Source organism: Trachemys scripta, chromosome 10, assembly GCF_013100865.1.
Source record: "Trachemys scripta elegans isolate TJP31775 chromosome 10, CAS_Tse_1.0, whole genome shotgun sequence".
NCBI classification, from domain to species: Eukaryota; Metazoa; Chordata; order Testudines; family Emydidae; genus Trachemys; species Trachemys scripta.
In genome coordinates, this window is record NC_048307.1 from 48,190,306 (window position 1) to 48,213,600 (window position 23,295).

The 23,295-nt window shown below is 49.8% G+C and overlaps 1 protein-coding gene across 1 annotated transcript in view; it reads right to left on the minus strand.

Moving 5' to 3' along the window:
• Positions 1-3,569: 3,569 nt before the first annotated feature.
• PTPN9 (protein tyrosine phosphatase non-receptor type 9) overlaps positions 3,570-23,295 on the minus strand; it is a 54,683-nt gene continuing 34,957 nt past the window's right edge. The window contains exons 5-13 of the mRNA XM_034783495.1: positions 20,897-21,002; positions 19,364-19,474; positions 16,825-17,153; positions 15,907-16,000; positions 13,597-13,666; positions 9,233-9,311; positions 6,940-7,090; positions 6,085-6,292; positions 3,570-5,362 (exon numbers count right to left, since the gene is read on the minus strand). Coding sequence (XP_034639386.1) covers positions 5,148-5,362; positions 6,085-6,292; positions 6,940-7,090; positions 9,233-9,311; positions 13,597-13,666; positions 15,907-16,000; positions 16,825-17,153; positions 19,364-19,474; positions 20,897-21,002 — 1,363 coding nt within the window. The 3' untranslated portion in view covers positions 3,570-5,147. The remainder of the gene's footprint in view (positions 5,363-6,084; positions 6,293-6,939; positions 7,091-9,232; positions 9,312-13,596; positions 13,667-15,906; positions 16,001-16,824; positions 17,154-19,363; positions 19,475-20,896; positions 21,003-23,295) is intronic.

Genomic DNA, 23,295 nt, shown 5'->3' on the forward strand with positions numbered 1-23,295 from the left:
TAATGAACTTAGTGAAAACAACGTACAGCATTTGCTCAGAATGTGAGTTTCAAATGCTCATAACACAGTTAAAATCAAACCCCGTCACCTTTGGAAGAAAGCTGCACACTACTCCTCACTTAAGGCTAGTTCCAGACCAAATTTCAACACTCAAACCTGTCATTTTGATGGCAAGGCTGTGTTAAACAAACAAAAAGTTGCAAGATTTTTTTTTTAGAATGGGAAATGTGCATGCCCCTCCTTGTACTCAAACCCAGCGGAATGGGTATTGCTCAGTTTAGAGACCACGCCTAGAAAATCTCAGCCCTAAAAAATTATGAGCAACAGAAAACGGGGCATTTGAACGGAAACTCTTCTGCAACCTTCACTCTGATAAATCAAGAGCAAAACCTCACTAGAATGTAACACAAGAATAAGTGAACTCAAAGGAGTCAGGGTTCTGATAACATACGGCTACTAGGCCCTTGTTTACTCCATTTGTAAATCAGTGGAGAGATCCAGATGCCCAAGGATGGTAGAACTGGCTTCCAAGTTCCATGATATCAGAGTGTGTAGATATGTATATTTATCAAGCTTTGCAACTCACCGTTAACTGTACATGGTGCCTGGACCAAATCCTGCTCTCTGTCACGCTGGTGTAAATCTCAGGTAACAAGTGAAGTCAAGCGTGTTACCCCAGATTCACACAGGTGTAATGGAGAGCAGAATTTGGTCCTGCCTCCGTATAAATGCACATGGCATCAGGAAAGGAGGCATCCAACTGGCTGGAGGAGGTTCTGGCTGCTCTTGTAACTGTCCAGCTCTGGGTTTTTCTGAGAATGTATCTCCTGGGGGGTGGTACACCCACACAGCAGAAAAGTTTTCTTACTGCTTATTTCCAAGGATCCCAAAGGCTAAAGCTGTTTTTGCAAACCAGGATTTATCTTACTCAGTGGGCAACCAGCAGCTGCAATCCTTCAGCTGCCTTTCCAGTCTCACCTGTGAAGGGAAGAAGGAGGGACCAGCAAACAAAGGGATTTAAAGTCTCCTATTTTGGTCCGATCCAGTGTCCATTTCATTTCAACAGAATCACAAGCTGACCAACTGCAGATGGAGCTACTGGTGCTCTCTCCCTTTCCATAGCAAAGGGGCATTGGAATGGCAAAAATAAGATAAGGGGCGAACATCCTGGCTCCATAGACTTCAGTGGTAAAACACCCATTGACTACAATGGGACCAGAATGTCCCCTAAGCTGTTTTGGCTTTTTTAATTAATAAAAAGAACAGGAGTACTTGTGGCACCTTAGAGACTAACAAATTTATTAGAGCAGAAGCTTTCGTGGGCTACTGCCCACTTCTTCGGATGCATATAGAGTGGAATAAATATTGAGGAGATATATATACACACATACCTTGTGTGTATGTATGTATATATGTATGTGTGTATATATATCTCCTCAATATTTATTCCACTCTATATGCATCCGAAGAAGTGGGCAGTAGCCCACGAAAGCTTCTGCTCTAATAAATTTGTTAGTCTCTAAGGTGCCACAAGTACTCCTGTTCTTTTTGCGGATACAGACTAACACGGCTGCTACTCTGAAACCTTTTTAATTAATGAATCCTTTGTGCGGTTTAGTGCATAGGGCACCAGATCGGGCCTCAGAAGACGTGGGTCCTGGTCCCAGCTCAACTACAGAGTGACCATGGGCAAGTCACTTCCCCTCCCACTGCCTGCCTGGCTTGTTTCTTTAGACTGTACGCTCTTCAGGACATACATCCAAGTGAGCTTCTTCCTGAGCTTGCTTAGTTTTTGGGCTCCTCGCTATGCAGTCCCCTCTGTCCCTGCCCCTAGTTCCCTCAGCCGTAAGGAAGGGCTCAATACCTGTATTCTCCTGAGTTGGAGCTAATGAGACCCACCTGGTCTGGCTGTCAGGCTGCAGAATGACTCTACAGCTCTCTGCAGGGTCCTAGCACCTGTTGCCCTGGTGGTGACTGTTTCCACAGAAATGGGATCGAACAGGCATCAACAGCAAGCACTGGGTTTGCAAAAAGCAGCTATAGACGTTAGAAGCCTTAAGTTAAAGAAACAATAGCAGTGAGGGAAATGCTTGGAGACTGTAGTACTTCAAATGGGGGGGAGGCAGAATTAAAAATAGTCACTTTAAAAAACGTATTTCTAACCACCCTCCCACTTAAAGTATTTAAAAAGGTGAATAAAAGCAATATGGACCTTCAAGTAGCATGGTTATACTGGATAGCAGCAATTCAATGGTTGAAGGCCCATGGCTGACACTCTTCCAATACGTGTGTGTCTGATGTTTATGCGTACATGATGGTCTATGTGTACGCACACCTCGGCATACTCCAGTAGGTAAGCATATACCTTTATGCATCTGTATCCCACCTTCTGCATCCAAGGAGAACAGGTAACATTAATCCTGTTGCTTTCATTGGACTGGGTGCATAAATACACTGGTAAGACGTGCAGCTCTTTGACATCATCTTTTGGGTGGCCATCGAGGAGGGAGGCTGTGCGTGCCTGGATCAAATAGGCAATGTGCTCCAATGCATAAGGCACTAGACAGGGCCAGGAGATCTGGGTTCTAATCCAGGCTCTCCCACTGCCCTGCTGGGTGACCACGAGCAAATCACTTCCCTTCGCTGTGCTTGTTTCCCCTCCTTTGCTGTGTCTCGTCTGTTTCAGTTATAAACCCCTCCGGGCAGGGACTATGTATGTGTTCAGCACCTAGCGCAACAGGACTCTGATCATGGGTGGGACTCTCTAGGTGCTAATATAATGGACATAAATAATGGGTGTCAGGGTGTCTCTGATTTACCTGAGCAGCTCAAAACCCTGCCCCACGTTTGTACTGAGCCTGTTGAGTGATCTGTAATTAATTGTATAATTGAGGCTTCTGTATTAAATTGTGCAGAAAAATCAGCAAATGAAATACTTAAAGGGGCACACACAGATTACAGAAAAGAGAGCTAGCTTTCTTGAAAACCCCACCAGCCACACCCAGATGAACACCTGTGCCCAACCTCTTTCAACAAGGCTATTTAGTGCAAAGCCAAACAACGGAAAAGTAAGAGGAGATTCATTTACCTGTGATTTTTCTGGCTGGCTGTGGCCCTAAGTAATGGACATCCTGAGGGATTATCTGGGCAAGTACTGTATACATGAGAAGCACATAATTAAAGCATGCATAACCAAAACCAGCAGCCTGGTTCTCTCTCTGCTACCACAAAAGTTTGTGTGAAGTTCTACCATTGAGTCAAGGTCTACCTAGGAGGTCCTTCTCCCATGGAGCCACAAACTCCCGCTAAGGCCAACAGGAGCGGAAGAGAGGTCTGCACTGGTTAACTCCCTGCAGGCCGGATGCTGCCCACACTGGACTTAAGGACAGACTCCCATTGACTTCAGTGGACACTGGACCAGGCCTGGGTCCCCCTGGACAAAGCTACATTTCAGGCTGTCAGACCCACAATCCTAACCCAGTCCCCCAGTCTGTGTCCACAGATTCCCTCACTTTAACTCCCCCTTCCTATCCTCCAAGCAGCTGCATTGATGAAGCTAAACGTACGGATTGTCTGTAGGTATATTTATATGTAAATACAAAACCGTCTTGCCATGCGACAGCGCATAGGAACATTTACAATGATTTCCAGCTCTGGCTCGATCAAGTGAACGTTAAATACAAAACCAAAAAGGTTGTAAAAATAAGAATGTACACATTCAGAGAGCTTATTACAGTATAAAGTTACTGAGGTCTGCTCAGCTGCCAGCCCACCTCTCTGGGAGGGGAAGGAGGGGCGTGATGGTCAGATATCCCAGCAGCACTTGGGAGGGCTGGGGTTGCGCAGTCTGTGCGTTGAATGGCAGGCCGGGCACCGCCTGGGCAGTAAGGAAGAGTTAAGCAGCTGCTACAGGTTTTTGGCTTCTATACCTTAAGGTGGTCTTGGCTAGGCACTCGGCAGCCGCAGCTCATCCTGATGATGTCTGCCTGGCAGAGACAGGCGGGAGGGGGACTCCCTGGAAAAGCACAGCTTCTAGCGCAGAAGTAAATTAGCCCCATCAATTGAGTTCAGACTTCCTCCGTAAAGCCCAATTACTCTGACAGCACTTCACAGCCCTCTGCCCTGCAGCACTTCGTACCTACTGCCACCCATCGCTGCCCCCTAGTGAGCAGGTGAGTCATCTCCAGCCTGGGAAGGAAGGGTCCTCTCATCACAGTGAAGGTCTGCGACTCCTCACTCAAGGGAAAAGATCAGCCCCAGGACCCCTCCTCCAAATAAAAGACAGGTAAGACAGTGTAACCCCTGCAGGCCACCCCTGGCACGGGGATGTAGCATGCGCTCTGATCTAGCTGGGCCAAGCGCAGCTTCTCCACACCACTCCGATCCAACAGGAATGTATCAGCACAACACGCGCCGTGGTCCGTACACCGCCGGGCATGTATACTAGCGAGCGTGCATCTTCTACAGCTGCAGCAGAGGAGTGAAAAGAAAAAAACAAACAAAACAGAGCCAGTATCATCACAGCGCCATTAACAAGGCAAGGCTATAACTCGCCACTGGAGAGATCACAGCAGTGAGACAACATTACAACACTGAGCCCCAGGAGCAGCCAGACCCAGGTGCGTGTATATATGTATCTATATAATACTTACGTAGGCTAGACCTGAACAAATGGAGTATATATTATATACACACATACATACAGACAGACACACACACCTCGTGGCAGGTAAGACTGACGTATGTGCCTTTTCAAAGCCCAAGGCTAGGCTGGTACTGGAAATAGATATTTCTTTAAGTCAAGTCCTCCAGGTGGATTTCAGGTGGTCCCACAAAAACGAAATCATATTGAGGAGCAGATCCTCTTCCCTCTTATCTCTAGTTACCCCGGCAAGTGGCAGCCACAATTTGGTTTGAATAAGGCACAGTTCAACAGCAGGTGCTAACAGTTAAGACCACGAGCCGCTAGTCAGTGGCTACTAGCTGCGATTCATCAGAACCAGCTAGCCAAGGAAAGGTTGGAGCCCTACGACAAAGGAGTTTGGTTACTGAAGGCTCTGCTGAATCCGGACTGGTCGTGAGGAAGGTGGGCTGGTCGTGACTGACAGGAGAGCTAGTCCCTGCCATCAGGTTGGGTTGCGTCCCCATTAGCTCTTCTCCTGGCCTGCCCGTGTCGGAGTGGAGGGCAGCAGACCCTCTCTCTGCACATGCTCAATGATGGCCGTGTAACAGAAATAGTACTGCTCGGGGGTCTGAATGCTGAAGGCTCTCTGCGTTCTCATCCGCATCACCGTCTGGTACACGTTCAGCGTGCCCATGTCCTGCAGCTGGGAGAGGCAGATGTCCAGCGCGCAGAAGGTACCTGAGGGATGGGACAAACAGGCAGTCCATCAAAACACTGCCTCTGCAGCAGCCCCACCCCACAAAAATGCCTGACAATCCTGCTCCCTGCTGCCACTCGTAGACTCCCAGTTACCATCCTAAGGAATCCTAAAATCTCAACTACCCTTGGGGAACTTCCTGTCCCAATGCCACAGATTAACACTGAATTCTTGCAAGGGGGAGGAATTCCATCCCTGATGGACATGTGGGGATTTAAGGTTCCAGGTGTGCGTGTCCTTGTCAACGTGCCCAAGCGGATCCCACAGAAAGGAGTTCCCGTGTGAGTCTCTCATGAATGACCAGCCCAGTGAAGCGCAATCTACCATGTCAAAGAGCCGCTCTCGGGATCCCAGCTCTCAGGCTGAAGGTACATGGCTCCCCCCAGGAAGGGACTAAGGACTACCTGAACCGGAAACAAATTGCAGCCAGCCCTCAGTGTGTAAAAAGCCCCATGGGGTGCAGAGCTGGAATTGGAAAGTACCGGGGGAGGGTGACAGTCTCCGTGGCTTCACAGTGGGTCAGGAGAGCATCCCATGGGGGAAAAAATACAGTAAGCAGAAAGAGGAGCTATTTTCCTCCGAACTACGGCGCCTCCTAGAGGTTCACTAGGAGTGACACCAGCAGGGTTTCACTCCATTCTCTCGGTCTCCTATTTACAGGGGCTCCCCCAGCAGCCTGCTCTGTGGAGTTGGAGAGAATTACCTGTCCTGCCGATGCCAGCACTGCAATGGACCACCATAGGCGGCCCTCCTGCGTGACCTTTGAAGCGAGGCCCCAGGGCACTGGCCGCCAACCTCTGCTGTTGCTTGACCGCCCCCAGGAAGTCGATCAGAGTGGCAGCTGAAGAAGGAACGCCGTAATCCGGCCAACTCAAGTACTGGAAATGGGACACCAGTCGCCTCTCTCTGTGCTGTGTGCGAAAGCCCCACCATCAGTGCTTTTTACTTCCATTCCACTCCCCTGCTCCCGTCCCCCCAGGAGCGCCCCTTTCCTCCCCATGTACAGCGTGGGACTCCAGGCATTCCCTCTCTTCTTCCTGGAGCAGCTGCACACCAGCCACTGCAGGCCCTGCAACATGGGCCTTCCCTCACCCGCCCATCCCCTTCTGTGTCCCCGCCCCTTCCTTCTGTCACATCACCCGCATACAGCATTCCCAAGGGTCCCGTCTCCCAACCGGGGATCAACAGGCTGCCATCAATGCCAAACAACCCAGATGCAACCTCTCTCCAAGCCAGCGGAGTTCATCAGCACAGTGGGGTTCTGGGGCAGCTCCCGAGCCCAGCTGGCCCACATCACAGTGCTGCCGAGACACCATGCCCCACCCCGTGTCTCTCCCTTCCGCAAAGATGGCCGTACCCCTCTCCCCGTGCAGCTGAAATTCACTGGCATAGACCATCTCGCCTCCACAGGCAGCCGAGCGGACGGCAGCTGGGGCTCACCCACACTGCCTGCTCCTCCACAGGCACCAGTGAGGACGGCATCCTCCTTCCCCCCCTGGAGCCTAGTCCTCTGGCCCCTTTCTGGAGAGGTTCCTTGCAGCGAGGGGCGGGGGATTACCTCAGTGTTATAGATCTCCAGAAGGGTTTTCTTGTAATGGTTCAGGTTCTCCACCCCAAGGTTGGTGACGGTGAGGGATCCGTAGCACACCTGGAAGTCTTTCTCCAATGGCCAGTACTGGCCACACTTCCTCCTGCCTCCCTCCTCAAGCCTGTAACATAGAGGGGTGGGGAGAAGGGTAGGTTCTTCATCGCCTCCTCCCTGAAGCAGATCGGGGAGGTTGTTCCATCCCGGCCAGGCCACCTACCAACCTGCAGGGCAGCTGGGTCACAGACGTGCTGACGGGCTTGCACCTGCCCTGACCCTACACTCAGGCCCTGCTTGGTAACGGGAGAGGAGGGAAATGGGGGACAGAGTCCTCCCTTGCAGGAGGGGTGAAGGATGAGGTGAGCCAAGCACCTTAGAAACAATTGCCCTGACAGCATCCCCCAAATACAGGGCGGACACATGTCAGACTGGTAAACACTGCACTGAGACAAACTTAATTCATCGTTACAGGGGCCATTTTGGGGGTGTCTGTCAATCTGATAGGTCATTTCAACATACACCGGGACTCTAAGGTTGGGGGTCACAACCATTCTTCCTTTCTTGCCTTTTCATTAAAAATAAAAAAAAAAAAAAAAAAAAAATTAGCTTTTCAGCCATAATGGTTGTAGAGGGAACCTTGTAAACCTGATCAAAGCGTAATTGGATGCAGTGAGCCCTGCCTGACTGGGCGGTTAACAACAGTTCAGGGGCTCTCAACAGGGGTGGTGGACACCAGCAAGCATCAGGGGTTGCAGTCATCCTGCCCTTCCAGGTACGGAAAAAATGGAGACCCACTGATGTAAGCTATTCCCCAGAATGCTAAAATCAAACTCCACACTTAAAATAATGATAATGCTTTGCACATCTTCAGCGTGTTTTACAAACATTAAGAGACTCAAAACTCCATGGAGGCTGATATTAATAGACTGATTTTACATATGGGGAAACTGAGGCAGGGAGATTAAATCACCTGACCAAGGTCACAGAAGGAACGGGCTTCAGAAATGGGAAACAGGATCCCAAAGTACTATACAAACACTCTCTCTCTCTCTCTCTATATATATATATATATATACACACACACACCTACACACACATACATGGTAAATATATATATAGTGTGTGTGTATGTATATATGTAAAATTTGTATGGCACTTTGTATATACATATACACACATATGGTACATCCACACCCCTACACATTGTGATAGACCCAGGCCAGTTGGGTACAGCAGAATAGCAGAAGGCAGATATACTGGCCACTGGATTAACAGTTTTCTGTTCCCTGACTGACCAGAGCAGAGGCTGCTCCAGGCTAATGAGAACACCGGACTCCAATTAACCTGCAAAGAGTCAGGTGAGGCCATTAAGCTAATGTGACCACCTGACTCTAATTAAGGCCCAGCTGATACTATAAAATGAGCTCACTCCAGTCAGGTAAAGGGGACCCAGGGAGCGGAAGTGTGGCTGAAGGACTGGTTAATGAAGACACCCTCAAGTTATTGATAAGGGAGCCCTAAGGTAAGGGTGAAGAAGGGAGAAGCAGGAGAGCTGTGGGGAAGTGGCCCAGGGAAATGTAGCAACTCTGGCAGTGAAAGGTTGGCTGCCAACAGCTGCTACCATTAGGGTCCCTGGGCCGGAACCCGGAGTAGAGGGTGGGCCTGGCTTTCCCTCCTGGGAGGGGAAGTCAAGCCCCTGTCAGGACAGGAGGCTAAACTGTTCTAAAACAAGCCCTAGGGACAACAGAGACTGTGGGAATTCTCTCACCAACCTCCTTGCTGGCTTATGATGAAAAGGGCTCAGTACATGGTAACCCTGGCCCTAGAGAGAGAAGGGCTATGTGGAGGGTCACAGAGAGCCACTGAGGCTAGCATATACCGCCTAGAAGCACAGGACCCACGGGGACAAGGTCAAAGCTCTGCCACAACATATACACATGTATAAATTATGGCCACCAACAACCAAAATGCAGCCACTTCTTGGGCAGAATGTGGCAGATGCTTTAACCGTGCACAACACCACTACAAATGTTTAGGGCAGCAAGTGAAGAAAGCAGCAAGCTATGCCATATCCTGTGCTGTATGCTGAAGTCACAGGACGTGAGACTTAAGGAAACAAAATATGGTTACCCAAACCGGACTTCAGCCTGCACCATGGCACTAACTCTCATTCTGTGAAAAGGGACATAGGATCCTGAACGTCCCCAAGTGGCCAGGACCTCTCATCCAAGAGGCTGAGTGGGTCTCTGCACACACACACACTCACCTGGTTGTCATGACAATCACCAGAACGTTTTGCTCCCACACCATGCGCCAGAAGTCACAATACGTGTTTTCCAGAGGTCCTGATGTGACAGACCACACATGAGAAAGGTCATACTTGTTGGACACATCAATTCTCATCCAGCATCTCAGTGAACGTGGGGATACACAAATTACACCTCCCGCTGGATTGCTCCAGCCAATCCCCTCTGGCCACACCCTCAGGAACAACCCAAGAAGAGGGTAGCACCTGGACCATGGGTGTATGGCAAATCAACACCTAGCAATGACAACAGACCATCTAGGGCTGCCTCATCAAATCAGGTGGATCGCTGAGATGCTACATGGAGCTTCTAAGAGTATTAGTAAATGCACATATGGTAGCGCCTGTTTTTCACTGCCCAGCACTGCTGTGTGATTATTAATGGTTGGGTGGTTGTTGTTAGTTCCCTTCTCCTCCCAGCCACATGACAGTTGCTGTCACTGGTACCAGAGCCAGCACACACGGCTAGAGAACGTGGCTAGAGTAGGAAGATATTTAGGAGAGACGACCCACTGTAAATGCTACACCCATTCCTCCTGCAGACCAAACACGATACAGACCAAGTGCTTAAAATGGCCAACAAATTTCTAGCTGGCTATGTCTGCACCCCATTTTTCTGGCCCCGCTTAGCTGCTGACCATGTCTCAATTGCATGTCACCAGCCCCGGGGAGGTTTGTGAAGAGCAACGTGGTGACGTGAAAAGCTTTTGGGTAGGGCTGGAGGAAAGGTTGTGAATTTGCTGTCGGCCCCAGACCCTGTGTGGTTTTGTGTAAAAGCTGAAAAAGGTGTTAACAACAATTGAGCCTTCTGTGGTAGAACGGTGCCTCAGGGCTGGGCTGGCCCCTGTAAATGAGGCAGGTCCAGGGCCCCTGTGACAGAGCAGTACCCACAATTGGCCAATTAAGAGGGTGGGACAGCACCTGGAGGCTAGAAAAGATCAGGGAGAGACCCAGAGAGAGTCAGTCAGGAAAGGCCAGGAGACTGGAGGGGATGTCTAGGGACAACTGCAGAACACTCTCTGCAGGCACTCCTTGGGAAGAGGGAGGAATTGGCTAGGGGCTTGTCTACACTACGCAGCTTTTAGCCACAAGGCTGTCGACACAGCCTTGTCACTAAAAGTCAGCATGTGTGAACGCTCTCTATTGGTATTTTGTCAGCACTTTTGCCGACAAAATACTTCCAGCCCCACACACTGCCACTTGCATCTGCAAAACTTTTGTCTTTTGCGGCGGGGGAGGGGGGGGGGACTTTAAGTACCCGTGAAAGACACAAGTTTTGTCAACAAGGTGTCAGTGCAGACAAGCCCTACACTGTAAGTTTGGGAGACGGCTGAAGAGCAGCAAGATGGGTTTGTTAGCTGGCTAGGGCCAAAGAAGGCTGAAGGCAGGAAGAGCAGCAGAGGACGTTACCTGCTGACATCTCCAGGGTCGGAGAGCTGGACCCAGAGGAACCATGAGAGGGCTTGTGGTAGTGAGGGATGCTCCCAGGAGAGAGGCTGTGGGGAAGCTGGCAACAGAGGGGTTGCACTCCAGCTGGAAGGGCTGGGTAGGCTGGCTTGCTACAAGGACAGGAGAGGGCTGCGCTGGAGACCCAGGGCATGGGGAGGGACACCAAGGCTGCGCTGGAGAGCCAGGGTGTGGCAAGAGATGCTGGGGCTGTATATTGCATGTACTGTCTGGACCATGCTGGGGAATTCTGGACTATGGTTGTGGGACTTGTTATGGGACTTTTGTAATGAATTAATCCCACCAGAGCATTTGGATTGTTTCGAGGGACTCTGAAAGGGGAAACTGAGGCAGAGTCATCTGTCAAGCCATGGCCTGCTGCAAAACAGGGAGGTCCGGGGGGGGGGGGGTGGGGCTACTCCACAACAGACAGCATCTCTGCTGCCACATGCACACCAGGCACATTGTGCGTTCAAAGGGATTTGACAGGGGAGCTTTATGCTGCTACGCCACTATTCAGTTGGAAATATTGACGGGGATTTTGTTCGTCTTGTAGAAGTCCATGCGGTCATCTTGAAACACTTTTTTGGGGAGCAACAGGGATGTAGGTATGAGAGAGAGAGAGCTTCGTAACTAGGCAATGGCACTGGAGTGATCTGATACATATTTTGGCAGCAAATAACTTGGTTTTGTTGTTGTTGTTTTGTTTGTTTAAAGTTTGACCACATGGCTGGACATGGACAAATCAAATACAACCAGCCAGTCTGTCCCATCCCTGCTGTGCCCTGACCAGTGGCTCAACTGCTCCCCAGAGGAGTAACGGGGGAGGTTCCTGCAAGATGATTTACCAGGACTGCTCCATTCCTTGAGACCCCCGGGCACATGAGAATTATACGAGCTCTGGCAAAAGGGGCCTTGGATCATTCCTTAAATGTAGGCAGATGCTCTGCAAGCCGCAGCACAGCGAGACTGATGCTTTCATCGCATGGCAGGTCCCTGATTCGAAAGGAACCAACGTATGTGGTGCCAAGTGCCATAGAGATGGAGGCTGTGATAGTTCCTGGGAGAGGGCATCTGCCTTAGCCAGGACGCTCATTTCCAAACAGACACGCAGTACTGGGTGAGACCGTTGGCTGCCGTACGCTCATACGGCTGAGGGGAGAGGGAAGCTATGTTTCAAGTAAGATGCCATTCCCTGCCAGCAGGGCCAATGGATACTTGGCCTGATTTTCCCATGGACTTGAATGGGTGTCAGCACCTTTGAAATATCCGCCTCAAACAGTATGTCTGTGCTGTGAGTGGGAGGCACAGCTGCAGCACGTGCAGCCATACCCGCACTACCTTGGATGCAGCTAGCTCGCTAAAAATAGCAGTGAAGCGGCAGTGGCACGGGCTAGCTGCCCGAGTACAATCCCGCCTTGTACCCTCGGTACCTGCTCAGGTGGCCAGCCCACGCAGCTGCAGCTAACCTGCTGTTTTTAGCATTTAGCCCGGGTACATCCACATGTGTTGCATTAGTGCCTCTGGATCGCCTGTGGTCACCCCCCTTCTCTGCCAAACTTCTCGCTCCCCCACCCCCCCAAAATCCCTGCTCTCCCTTCTCAATGGGCATTGGCTTAGCTTCTTCCCCGGCCCTCTGGGCTTTGTGCCAGCCTGCAGGGAGGGATGTCTGGTGTTCCCAGCCAGGGCTGCTCTCCACTCTGCAGGAAGCAGTTCTGCAGCACTTTAACTAACCCTCACAGCACCCAGCTATTAGGGAAATAAGTAGGGCCCTAGCAAATTCACAGCCATGAAAAACACGTCACAGACCGTGAAATCTGGTCTCCCCCCATGAAATCTGATCTTTTGTGTGCTTTTACCCTATGCTATACAGATTTCACCAGGGGAGACCAGAGTTTCTCAAATTGGGGGTCCTGGCACAAAAGGGGGTAGGGGGTCACAAGGTTATTTTAGGGGTCATGGTATTGCCACCCTTACTTCTGTGCTGTGTTCAGAACCGGGTGGCCAGAAAACAGCAGCTGGTGGCCAGGCGCCCAGCTCTGAAGGCAGCGCCCCGCCAGCAGCAGCACAGAAGTAAGGGTGGCAATACCATACCATGCCACCCTTACTTCTGCGCTGCTGCTGGCGGCGGTGCTGCCTTCAGAGCTGAGCAGCTGGAGAGTGGTGGCTGCTGGCTGGGAGCCCTGCTCTGAGAGCAGCGCCGCCACCAGCAGCAGTGCAGAAGTAAGGGAAGCAGTATCGCAACACTCCCTACAATCATCTTGCAAACCCCCCCTCCTCCCCACCGGAACCCTACAATTACTACACCATGAAATTCCAGATTTAAATAGCTGAAATCATGAAATTTATCATCTTTTAAATCCTGTGACTGAAATTATGGACCGTGAATTTTGTAGGGCCCGAGAAATAAGCATGCCGCCCTCCAGAAGGGGAACAAACCGGCCCAGAGAAGTGAAGTGACTTGTCTAACCTATTGCTTCACTTCCCAGACTTGTCCTGCACACAGCTGACGAATAGCCCACTGAAATCAATGAGAGTCTTTCCATGAACTCCAATGGGCTTTGGATCAAGCCCTCGCTGTACATCTCCCCTCCCTCCCCTTTGAGTGAGCCCCTCCCACAAGCCGCCATGCTCTAGGGATGCTTCTGACACCGCAGATCCACCTGCTCCTTCCAGCCACTTTCCAGCCCCTCCAGAGGCAAGAATCACTCTTTACAGGACTCTTACGAGCACAGACTGGATCGGTGCCGAAACTCCCCCCGCCAGCCACGTCAGCAGCATATGAACAGCGACATGCCAGCTCACTGCCCCGACACCGCCTACCGGTGGGCCCAGCATCATGGCGTACTGACCCCATTCTAAGCAGAGTATGAGCTTACCTTGAGTACCAATGTAAGCATTCCTTTGCTTATAGCCGTCCATGAAGCTGGCATTGATGTAGTCTGTCAGCTGGAGAAAGAAAGGTACACAAACCATTACCCTGCGGAGCATAACACCACAACATGCTGGAAGAGGAATGCCCAAGGGCAGGGGAAAGCTGTTAGTCAGCTGAGCAACAGAATGAGTCTGATGTACACAGGTTGGGACAGACAGAAGAGGACTGGGCACCATGCGTTACCAGATCCCTGAACCTCATCTGGGGCATCTCCTGCAACCCAGCTTTCGTGCTGGGACAGAGCTCAGGTTTGCATCAGTTTTAAAACACTTTGACACTAGCCTATTTTAAAACAAAATCTGCCCATTGCACAGCCATGATGCTGCTTACAGCAACTATGCTAACACTCCTCAGGCCAGTTACACTTGGGGCAGCGGTGCCATGGGACCTGCTCCCACCAGGCTGGGTGGAGCTTAGGCTATCGCTATTTCCAAATACCCCTGACAAATAACCAGGGGAAGGACTGCAGGGAAAGAGGGGAGCCCAAATGCCCACAGATCAAATAGCAACTAAAAGCAGGGGAAGGGAGTGAACTGTGATGGAGCAAAACTCCATCAATCACTCCCTTCCAATCACCTGGAGGCATCTTAAAGTAACAAACTCAGCCGAGAAGAGAAACTGTCAAGCTTGACCGGATTCAAATCAGAGCCCCTAAATAACCTCCCACGATGCCTGGCTGTCTATGCTGCCCAGGGACGCAGAGACGGGCTCTCTTCACTCCCTTCCTCTCATAGAAAGCACAGACATGCAGGAAGCTTAAAGGAACAAAGATCCCTTTCTCTGCAAGGACCCAAGTTGGGGCCCTCAGGGTTCTGTGTTCCTCCCTCCTGGTGCAACTGAAAACTTGACACGCACCCCAAAGCGGTGCCCAGAGCTGCATCCCTCAGGGATTTAGGGGTTAATGTCATAATCGACCATTCTAGGAGAGGCGCCCCGAGACTCCAGCCTGGGCAGATGAACGAGGCAGGGGCTCACTCCAGCTATTTTCACCTGCATGTTCACGCAGCTGCAGTTACACCGAAGCCTCCCTGTGTGCAATGTTCGGGTTCAGAACTCTCCAGGCTGAGCTATTTTTTTTAAATGAGAGCCGCACTGCTGCCCCTTGAGCAGCCAGCCCGGAGCACTGTGCTTGGCTCCATGCTCCTCACATTCACACTGGCAAGAGGCATTTCTTGCCAGGGAGCACGTGCGCTGAGAGTGACAACAGAGGATTGAAAGTGGCATTTGGGAGCTTCCAGCTAGCAGGGGCTGTAGCGGGAGACACTGCCTGGCTGTCGGGGCTCGACGTCACACGCGGCGAATGAGTTCCCATCTCGCTTTCAGAGGAGAAGCTAATACTTCGAGCCAGACGCTCAGCAGGTGTAAGTCAGTGTAAGCTCACTGAAGTCAATGGAGCTAGGCAGATTTATTCCAGCTGAAGATCCAGCCCTGTTAAAGAGCTATATTCTTCTGAGTGTTAAAGCAGGGTGGGACATGGGGTGCCCTTTCCGGTCACCCCAGCACAGCCAGGGCCGCACAGGGTTCCCCTTGCCCAGCACTGCTAGGCACTGTCCAGGAGAATGCTCCACTACCGCTGTAACCAGTGCTGGTGTTTCCAACACAGGCCTGTGCTGTTGTTTAAGCGCAGGGCAATACACGACCAGCTGGGAGATGTGGGTTTGAGACTCTGATTTGAGGCACCACAGGCTGGCAGAGCGCGTAAAGGTGTTCCCCGACTCTGAGGGAGGTCTTTTCCCACCAGCCACACCAGTCTGCGGGTTTCCCTACGTCCAGAATGCACAGCGTAGGAGACGGAGGGACCTGGCGAGGCACGTAAGGCAGGACCCGAGGACATTCCTCAGAGCTGGGAGGGAGCGGTGAGAGGGGAAGAGACTTGCCAGCCTCTCCTGGGGACCTGGCCTCAAAGCGCCTCAGGGTCCCACCCTCCAGAGCCTCTGCTCTCTCAGGGCTGGCTGCTCCAGGAGAGACCCTGCTGTGAAGGAGCAGGCACATGTGAAACCCTGGAGCAGGTGGTGGGTTGGGTCTCTGGGCTGGAGACAGGAGTCCCCAGCCAAAATAAACCCACGCTCACAGTCTTACGCGGTGCTTTCAGAACACCAGGCTAGGCACCGCTCTCACACTGCCCCAGCTGGCAAATCACTCACCCTAGCACACAGGCATGTCCAGCACGCGACTGCCACCCCAGGAAGAAGGGGGAGGGGCTGTCCGGATGGCAGAGAGTCAGCACCAGGGAAAACGGCCTCTGCCTGCTTACCTCGGAGCGGCTGTACTGCTTGGTCAGCTTCACTCGAGTTTGGTCCAGGCACGGCACGTCCCCATAACGGTTCTTCTCCTGGTTATACGGAGCACTGTGGGGCATAGAACAGGCAGGACAAGCGAGGAAGAGCGAGCGGACGGGAAGCAGTGACGGACTCTGTTCTAGACACACCATGTGCTGGTGCCCGGGTTTGGGCTCTGCCGTCAATCAGACCCAGGGTTTTCCTTATCTAGGGAAAAGCCCGGCTAGCAGATTGTTATGGTCAAACTGACACCCAGTTCTCATCTCTGGTAAGTTGGGCCGTGATGTTAGGAGGGTTGCTTTGTTCTCCCACCTGCTCTTGGACGGCACTGGTAAGTCAGCAATCCAGTAATAAACCAGGCTGAACCTTCCCAGGCAGCTAGAGCGAAAGGATCACCTGTCCCAATGCACCTGACGGTACCTGCAGCTGAACTGTAACCCTCTCAACTGGAGGCACTGCCTCCTTCTGGACACTGCTTCACCCAGCCACAAAGGAAGGGGCTGGTTTGGTGGCACTTTGCGTGCAGAGGCGCACAGCAGAACCAGGTTTGCTCTCCCACTGTGAGGCCAGTAAGACGTGGACACATGCACAGTAAACACGTCCTGGTCTTAGGAGTCCCTTTGTTAAACCTTATTGATGATTTCTAAACCATCCCTTTGCCCTCCATCTCCTGCTGCGGAGCCTGCCATGCAAGGAAAGAGACTCAGGTCAGACCCACTACATGGACTAGCCAGCCTGGGATGAAGAGAATGGAAGCAGATTCCCTATTGAAAGAGATGGATTGTTTCAAGCAAGCCCAGCTGTGGTTCTGATTTTGCAGACCCACTGGTGATCTATCCCTCCAACACCGACACCGCTATCACCATGCCTAACGGCTTTCCTAGCATACTTACAGGGAGCAGATGAAGGTCCCCGCAGGACTCCTGCGCCGGATGTCCTCGTACTCCTCATAGATTCCCCTCTTCTGCTTTCGGTTCACATGGTCCTTCAGTTGATGCACAGTCATGCACTTTGGTCCTGGAACATGCACTGAGCCGTTATCTCGTGGGGAAACCAGCGGTACCAGGATCAGCTCATCCAACGGGTCTGGGTGGCCATTCTGCTGGGGGAGGAACCTGCAGTTCCAGCTGAGAGGGTCCAGCTTGAGAGATCCCCCCAGGTATTCGGGGAGACATTCCCGGGGCAGGTGTTCCTTCAGCTCTGACATCTTCACCATCTGAACCTGGGGGAACAGAGCGAGATGGGATGGGGTGAAACGCACACTGAGCTTGGACTTGACCCAGCCTGTACGTTATGGGAGGAGAAAGGAGGGGGCTTGCTTGAGACAGTGGACACCTAGAATGGGATGTATTCTGCTTGACTGGGACTAAGAAGTGAATTGATCCACTTCCCTCTTGAAGCCATTACAAGGCCTGGAAAATTCCTCACAAAAAGGTCTTTGAGTAGTCCTTTCCCCTCCATTCTCTTGTTTAGAAATCTGTTCTTTTCAGTGAATGGAGCTGTTCTGACATACTCCAGTAGGGGGCGTCTGCCTTTCCTCTGCTGGAGCAGAACAGAGATCTGGTCTGTGAACGTCTGGATAGAAACAGCTCCCTTTCCGCGACTACAAGGCTGGATTTGTGACTACTGGGGAAAAGTCCACAGTTCAGGTGGATGCTTCTCATGTAAGTCTCCAGCTCTAATCAGGCAGAATGGGGAGGGCAGGTGCAATTCAAAGCCAAGCCATCATAGGACCTGGGAGAATTAAACTCCAAGGACATGGTTCCATCTGAAGTTTATTTAAGGATACTGATGAGGTTGCCAGCTATACATCCTCTTTGGTTAAGAAATATTCACACAATGATCATCATTTTGCTAGTTATCTGAAAGAGGACCCCTTCAAGGCATGGACTTGGTCTACAGAGCGTGGCACACTCTGGGGCCATAGAAAGACCGTACACGATGATTAAATTCCTTTACTTGGAAATGCTGCCCAGTTTCAAAGTCTGAATATGATCTTTTGGTTGATGACTAAAAGGGAATTAAAAAACTGTCCTTATTTTCCAAGAAGGAAGAAATGGTTTCAGACCCTAGATGGCTAACAGAACTCACGGGCCGCCCTAGAAATGGAATGTGAAGAAAGGATTGTTTTAAAAATTAATTTTATTTGCCAATACCCAAGGTCAGGCTTCTGAGTGAGATGATGGTGCCTCAATCCCTTCTTTGAAGCAAAAGCAGGAAGCTGCATTCCTTACATTTTGATGACAATATAAACACCCCAACCACTGGAAGGAATGCAAACCCCTGCTTTGCTTTACTACCTGTAGCTTCTGTGGTGCTAAGTGAAAAGGGAAAACCTAAGACAGACAGCAGGTGGACGTGATACAATCCACTTTTGCAGGAAAAGCCCAGAAACCTGATTAAAGGACTTTGTAAATTAAAGCCCTTTTCATTTAGCCTGTTACAGTATGATCTGCAATATGTTGAGTGCCCTAAACCCTGCCCACAAGTCAGGACTGGGCCTTTAATTTAAGGCTAGCTATGAGTTCTGGTAGATCCCAGACCAGCAAAACATGTACAGTTGAGTAGTTATGCACGTTTATGTGCTTTGCTGCATTGGGACCTAAATCAGATGGTGGTTTTTTTGTTTGTTTGTTTGTTTTTACATACACCCTCCCACACATGTTAAAAAACAAACAAACATTTAATTTCTCCTTTAAGCATCGATCCTTTACCACCTTTTCCCATTGTTGCTGATGCTGGAAGCTACACAATAAAGAACGAGATCAGGGGTGGGATTTTCAAAAGGGCTCAGCTTTGGCTTAAAGTTCTTCCTCTATGTTTCTGTAGTGCCTAGCACAACGGGGCCCTGGATGGGACCAGGACTAACGGCCACAGTTATCATACACATTAACAATAATGAGAGAGTCCAACTGGAGATTCTCAGCCAAGTGCAGCCTCGGAAGCTTTGGCTGCAAGAGAGCACGTCGCTGTGCCAGCAGGGTAACGGTGCGACCGTTTGCACAGACACAAAAGCACTTTGGTGTGGACACACGCAGCACAAGCGAGCCAATATTCTTGCAAGTTCAACAGTCGTTTTTGAGTGCTCAGGGCTAAGTCAACCCCGGGTGTGATGGATACAACCTTGCTGGCTTCAATGCAGCTGCTCCTGTTTGCACCCTTCGTGCATTTAGCCCTTAGCTTCATGCTTCTTTAGCAACACTGGGAGAAAGGTCCAGCTGCCATCACTGGAACGCGTCGACCAGCATGCTATGAAAAGGGCTGCACAAGAGTCTATGAGATCACCTATCTGTCACGCAACATCAGGCTTTGCCTCACAGTTTCCCTGCATGACGCCCTGGTTAAGGAGAATTTCCCCACAACAGGGACTCTGATTTGGGGCTTTTTTCCATGTGCCAGCACCTCCTCAGCCCTGGCCCATGTTTTACTCACCCTTTCTCGGAGCTTTTCTTTCAGCAGGAGGCTGATGATGGAGTAGGGGACTCGGAACCACATCGGGGCACCCACAATAAACACCTTTTTGAGACGAGCCGGGAAGGCTCCCTGTGGATGGCACACGGATGCATTTTAAAACCTCAACCCATGCCTTCTCTTTCCTGCCTTCCCCACTCACGGCCAGCAGGGGGAAGATACAGCACATGCCTGGAGAGAAATTAGGCATGGGCCCAACAGCAAGAGGCAATTTAACTAGAGGAAAGAACAAGCTGCTTTGACTCCACTCTTTAGGAAGTGCCAGGAGTGGAGCCCAGGGGCCATGCTGAGGAGCACATTAGGAATGCCTAGCTGTGTTAACACACAATTGGAACTTTGGGATCTTTTTTTCCTTAAAGCTCAAGAGTTAATTTGTTCTGGACTATTTAACTTTTCTGTATGTACACACAATGCATTATGGTTCCAGTTTAATTGTCTATGCGCTTAAAGGGAAAGTCTTGTGATAAAATTTCCCTGTGTAATGCTTCCTTATTTCTCTTATGTTTACTTTGGGCAATCAGTAATTGTCAGGATACTAAAAACAAACAAGTCAAAAAACCTTGGTTCTGTTTTAAGTGAAACAGTTCCAGTCATTGCACCATGAAGCAGATACATTCTAATAGCAAACGCTTCACATTATGTAGTACTTTCCAGGCCTGATCTAAGCTCACTCCAGTCAGTGGTAAGATTCCCACCAATTCCAGTGGGTTTCAGATCAGGCCCTACATGTCCAAAACATTTTATGGTCATTAACTAACTGATCCCCACAAATACCCGCTTTGAGGTAAATGGGGGAAACTACCATTCTCCCTATTTTACAGATGGATAAACTGAGGTTGACTAACCCAAGGCCAAACAGTGCACCGATAGCAGAGCTGGGGCTAGAAATCAAATCTTGAGTCTTGTGCTCTACCCACTAGACAGCACTGCCTCTCGGTCTAGGTAGCTTTGGATAGCAAGCTAAGTAGAGCAGAGATATTAGTGTTTGAAAGAAGTCACTGCAGACATGGTGACTTCCCACAAGTACTGTCACCGTTTCCATTTATAGCACTGGCAATGGCTTTGACTCCTGCTACCATGAAGAATGGAGACAGCCATGTGTTCTGAACTCTCAGGGGCTAAGGGAAAGCGGGGTTCAGAGAGAGTTGCTTCACTCTGCAGTCTCTATCTAGGTACATATAGGGCCCTCTTCAGTGTCTTTAAAATGGATTTTATCCCCATGACACCTCGGTGAGGTAGCATAGCGCTATTGTACCCATTTCACAGAGGGAGAACTGCGGCACAGGATGGATTAAAGGATTCGTCCAATTTCACACAGGAAGTTTGTGTCCAAGTACGGAACCGAATCTAGGTCTCCCAAGTCCCATTCCAGTGCCCTATCCACTGCGCTATCCTTTCTACCCCCTACAGGAGGTTGCATAGTCTCAGAAAGATGCAGCAGGGAAAGCCTCGGTTCCCATCAGCTCTCCTCCACCCACCCCCATTTTCCTTTACCTTCAGCAGGTTGAGGATTTTCTTGCTCAGGTCCAGCTCGAAGTTGGTATAGTGGGAGCCCGCCATGTCGTAGATGAACACCAGGCCGTTTCTCTGCGTTTCAAAGCTGGGTAAATGGGGGAGAGAGAAAGAATCACCTGTTGCAGGTGATGTGGAATCCTGGTGCACAGAGATGCACAAAACACGGATTCTTTTAACCCCTTAAGTACCATTTTTTTTTTTTTTTTGCAATAAGAGTTAAGCAGGATATTTACTTTGAACAACAGAGGCCAGACCCTCAGCTAATTGACATCACTGAGGTTCTGACCCCAGGTTTTTAGGAACAGAAACTCAAATGGGGTATTTGCACTATCGATTCTCAGCGTAGGTGGCAATTTGGCAAACTCCTTGCTGAACTCACACTGACGTGCGTAGGACTCAACTGCATGCTTATGGTGTTTTGCTGTATCGGGTCCTTACTACAGGCAAGACACAGTAATCTAGCATTCAAAGTTAAGGAGAATAAAAACAAGATGGATGCTGGGCTATCAAGCGGTGTAATCCTCTCCCCTGTAAGCAGTTTGGAAATGGCTCTTTCAATGTAGCATTTCTACTATAGAAGCACCAGGTCCAAATGAATGGGGGAGCTGGCCCTGTTGCTTTAAACAGGATCTGGCCAGTAAAATAGCACAGAAACATACCACCTGCAATGCAGCAGTTCCAGATGTAAGGGGGCCAAATTGTGCCCACAAACTGCCTGTTATTTTCTGAACTGAAGCCCTAAGTGCCAGGTGCACATCAAAAAAATCATGTGTCTAAACGTTGTGCAGTTAAGTGATCCATTGGGCAGATTAGAAAAGCCTGGGGCTGGTTTGTGCACTAGGAAACTGATCAAGGTGCCCACTGCTTGTTAATTATGCCTTGCTTGTAATTAACATATGCACCACCCTGTACAAACAGCTTCTTGCCTCTTGGTTCAAACAATCATTAGCTTCGGCAGTAAAAAGAAAATCTGTATCAGGTAAAAACCCTTTTTTTCCCCGTTCATGCTGAAACCAAAATTTCTGTTCAACTGAAAACAGGGAGTTTGTAAACCAGGGATCAATGTGACCCCTTCTCTCTAATTTTTGCAATGCATGAGACAGAGATGGGGAATCAGGATGCACATAGGCAGATATGGCTTCAGTTACGCATTTACTTGTGGCGCAAAACAATGCCTCTATCTGGGGCTCTCTGAGATCACGCTGGATGTTTCTGAAGTAGGGTGCACTGGCGAATCAGGCATAGCTAAGACCTTGGTACATTAAGCAGAGTTCACAGTGTCCTCTCAAGGTTTTTAAACTTCGTTTGCTTATTGTTGGAGGTGTTTAGTTATTTCAAAACTGAAATTAAACTGAATGTGCAACATTGGCCTGCTAAGCAGGAGACAAAAGCCATCTTTTCTATAGGGTTTCTGGGGAGGGTAGAGGCTCCTCGATGGAACGGAAAAGGAAGGGGATTTTCTGCTGCTTTGATTTACTGGCTCATTGAGTTAATCTGTCCCTCCTCCCCCATATGATTATTCGTGTGTTGCTGGGTGGTTATAAGAACGACAACAAAAAAATGTCAGTCTAGATCAAGCCAGCACCAGCTACTGCCAGGTTCCTTGTTATGGGATAACCTGCCTGAAGGGAAAATTTCTACCTACCCCTCTCTGATAAGAGACTGGTTTATGTCCTGAAACATGAGGGGAGGGTGCTCTTGTCATGTATCTGTACAGCACCTGGTACAGTGGGGCCCTGGGCCATGAGCAGGGATCCTAGATATTCTGGCAATACACCTAACAAATAATGGCGAGTTACTCTGCCTTCCAAAACTCTTTTAAGGGCAACATTTCCAAAAGGGCCTCACTGATTTAGAGGGTTAAGTCCCATTGATTTTCTTAATAGCAGTCAGGGGCTTTTGGAAATGTTACCCCTTAACCCCCCTAATATTAACTCTGGATGCTCTTGTTATCTGTAGCCATGTCCAGTCCTTTTGGGAGCTCTGCTAGCATCTTCAAACTGTGAGTTTAACGGTCTGCTTGCCTTCAGCCTGTGTAAAGGCATCTTCATTAATTAATCTTTAATTACAATAGAGAAAAAAAAACAGCCAAAAAGAAAATCAACAATAATTCCAGTGCTTTGCCAGCTGAGATTTAAACTTTGTAACGCTTTTAGCCAAAGAAAATTTAAACCTTCGCTAAGTACTTTCTCAATCCAATCTATTCCCCCAGTACTCAGAGTCACAGCAAATGGAAATCAAAGCATTTCAAGCTGAGCTCTTTTCAGTAACTCCTGATTTTTATTTTATTTTTTTTAAACTTACAAGCACTTTCACTCATAGACTTTAAGGTCAGAAGGGACCATTATGATCATCTAGTCTGACCTCCTGCACAACTC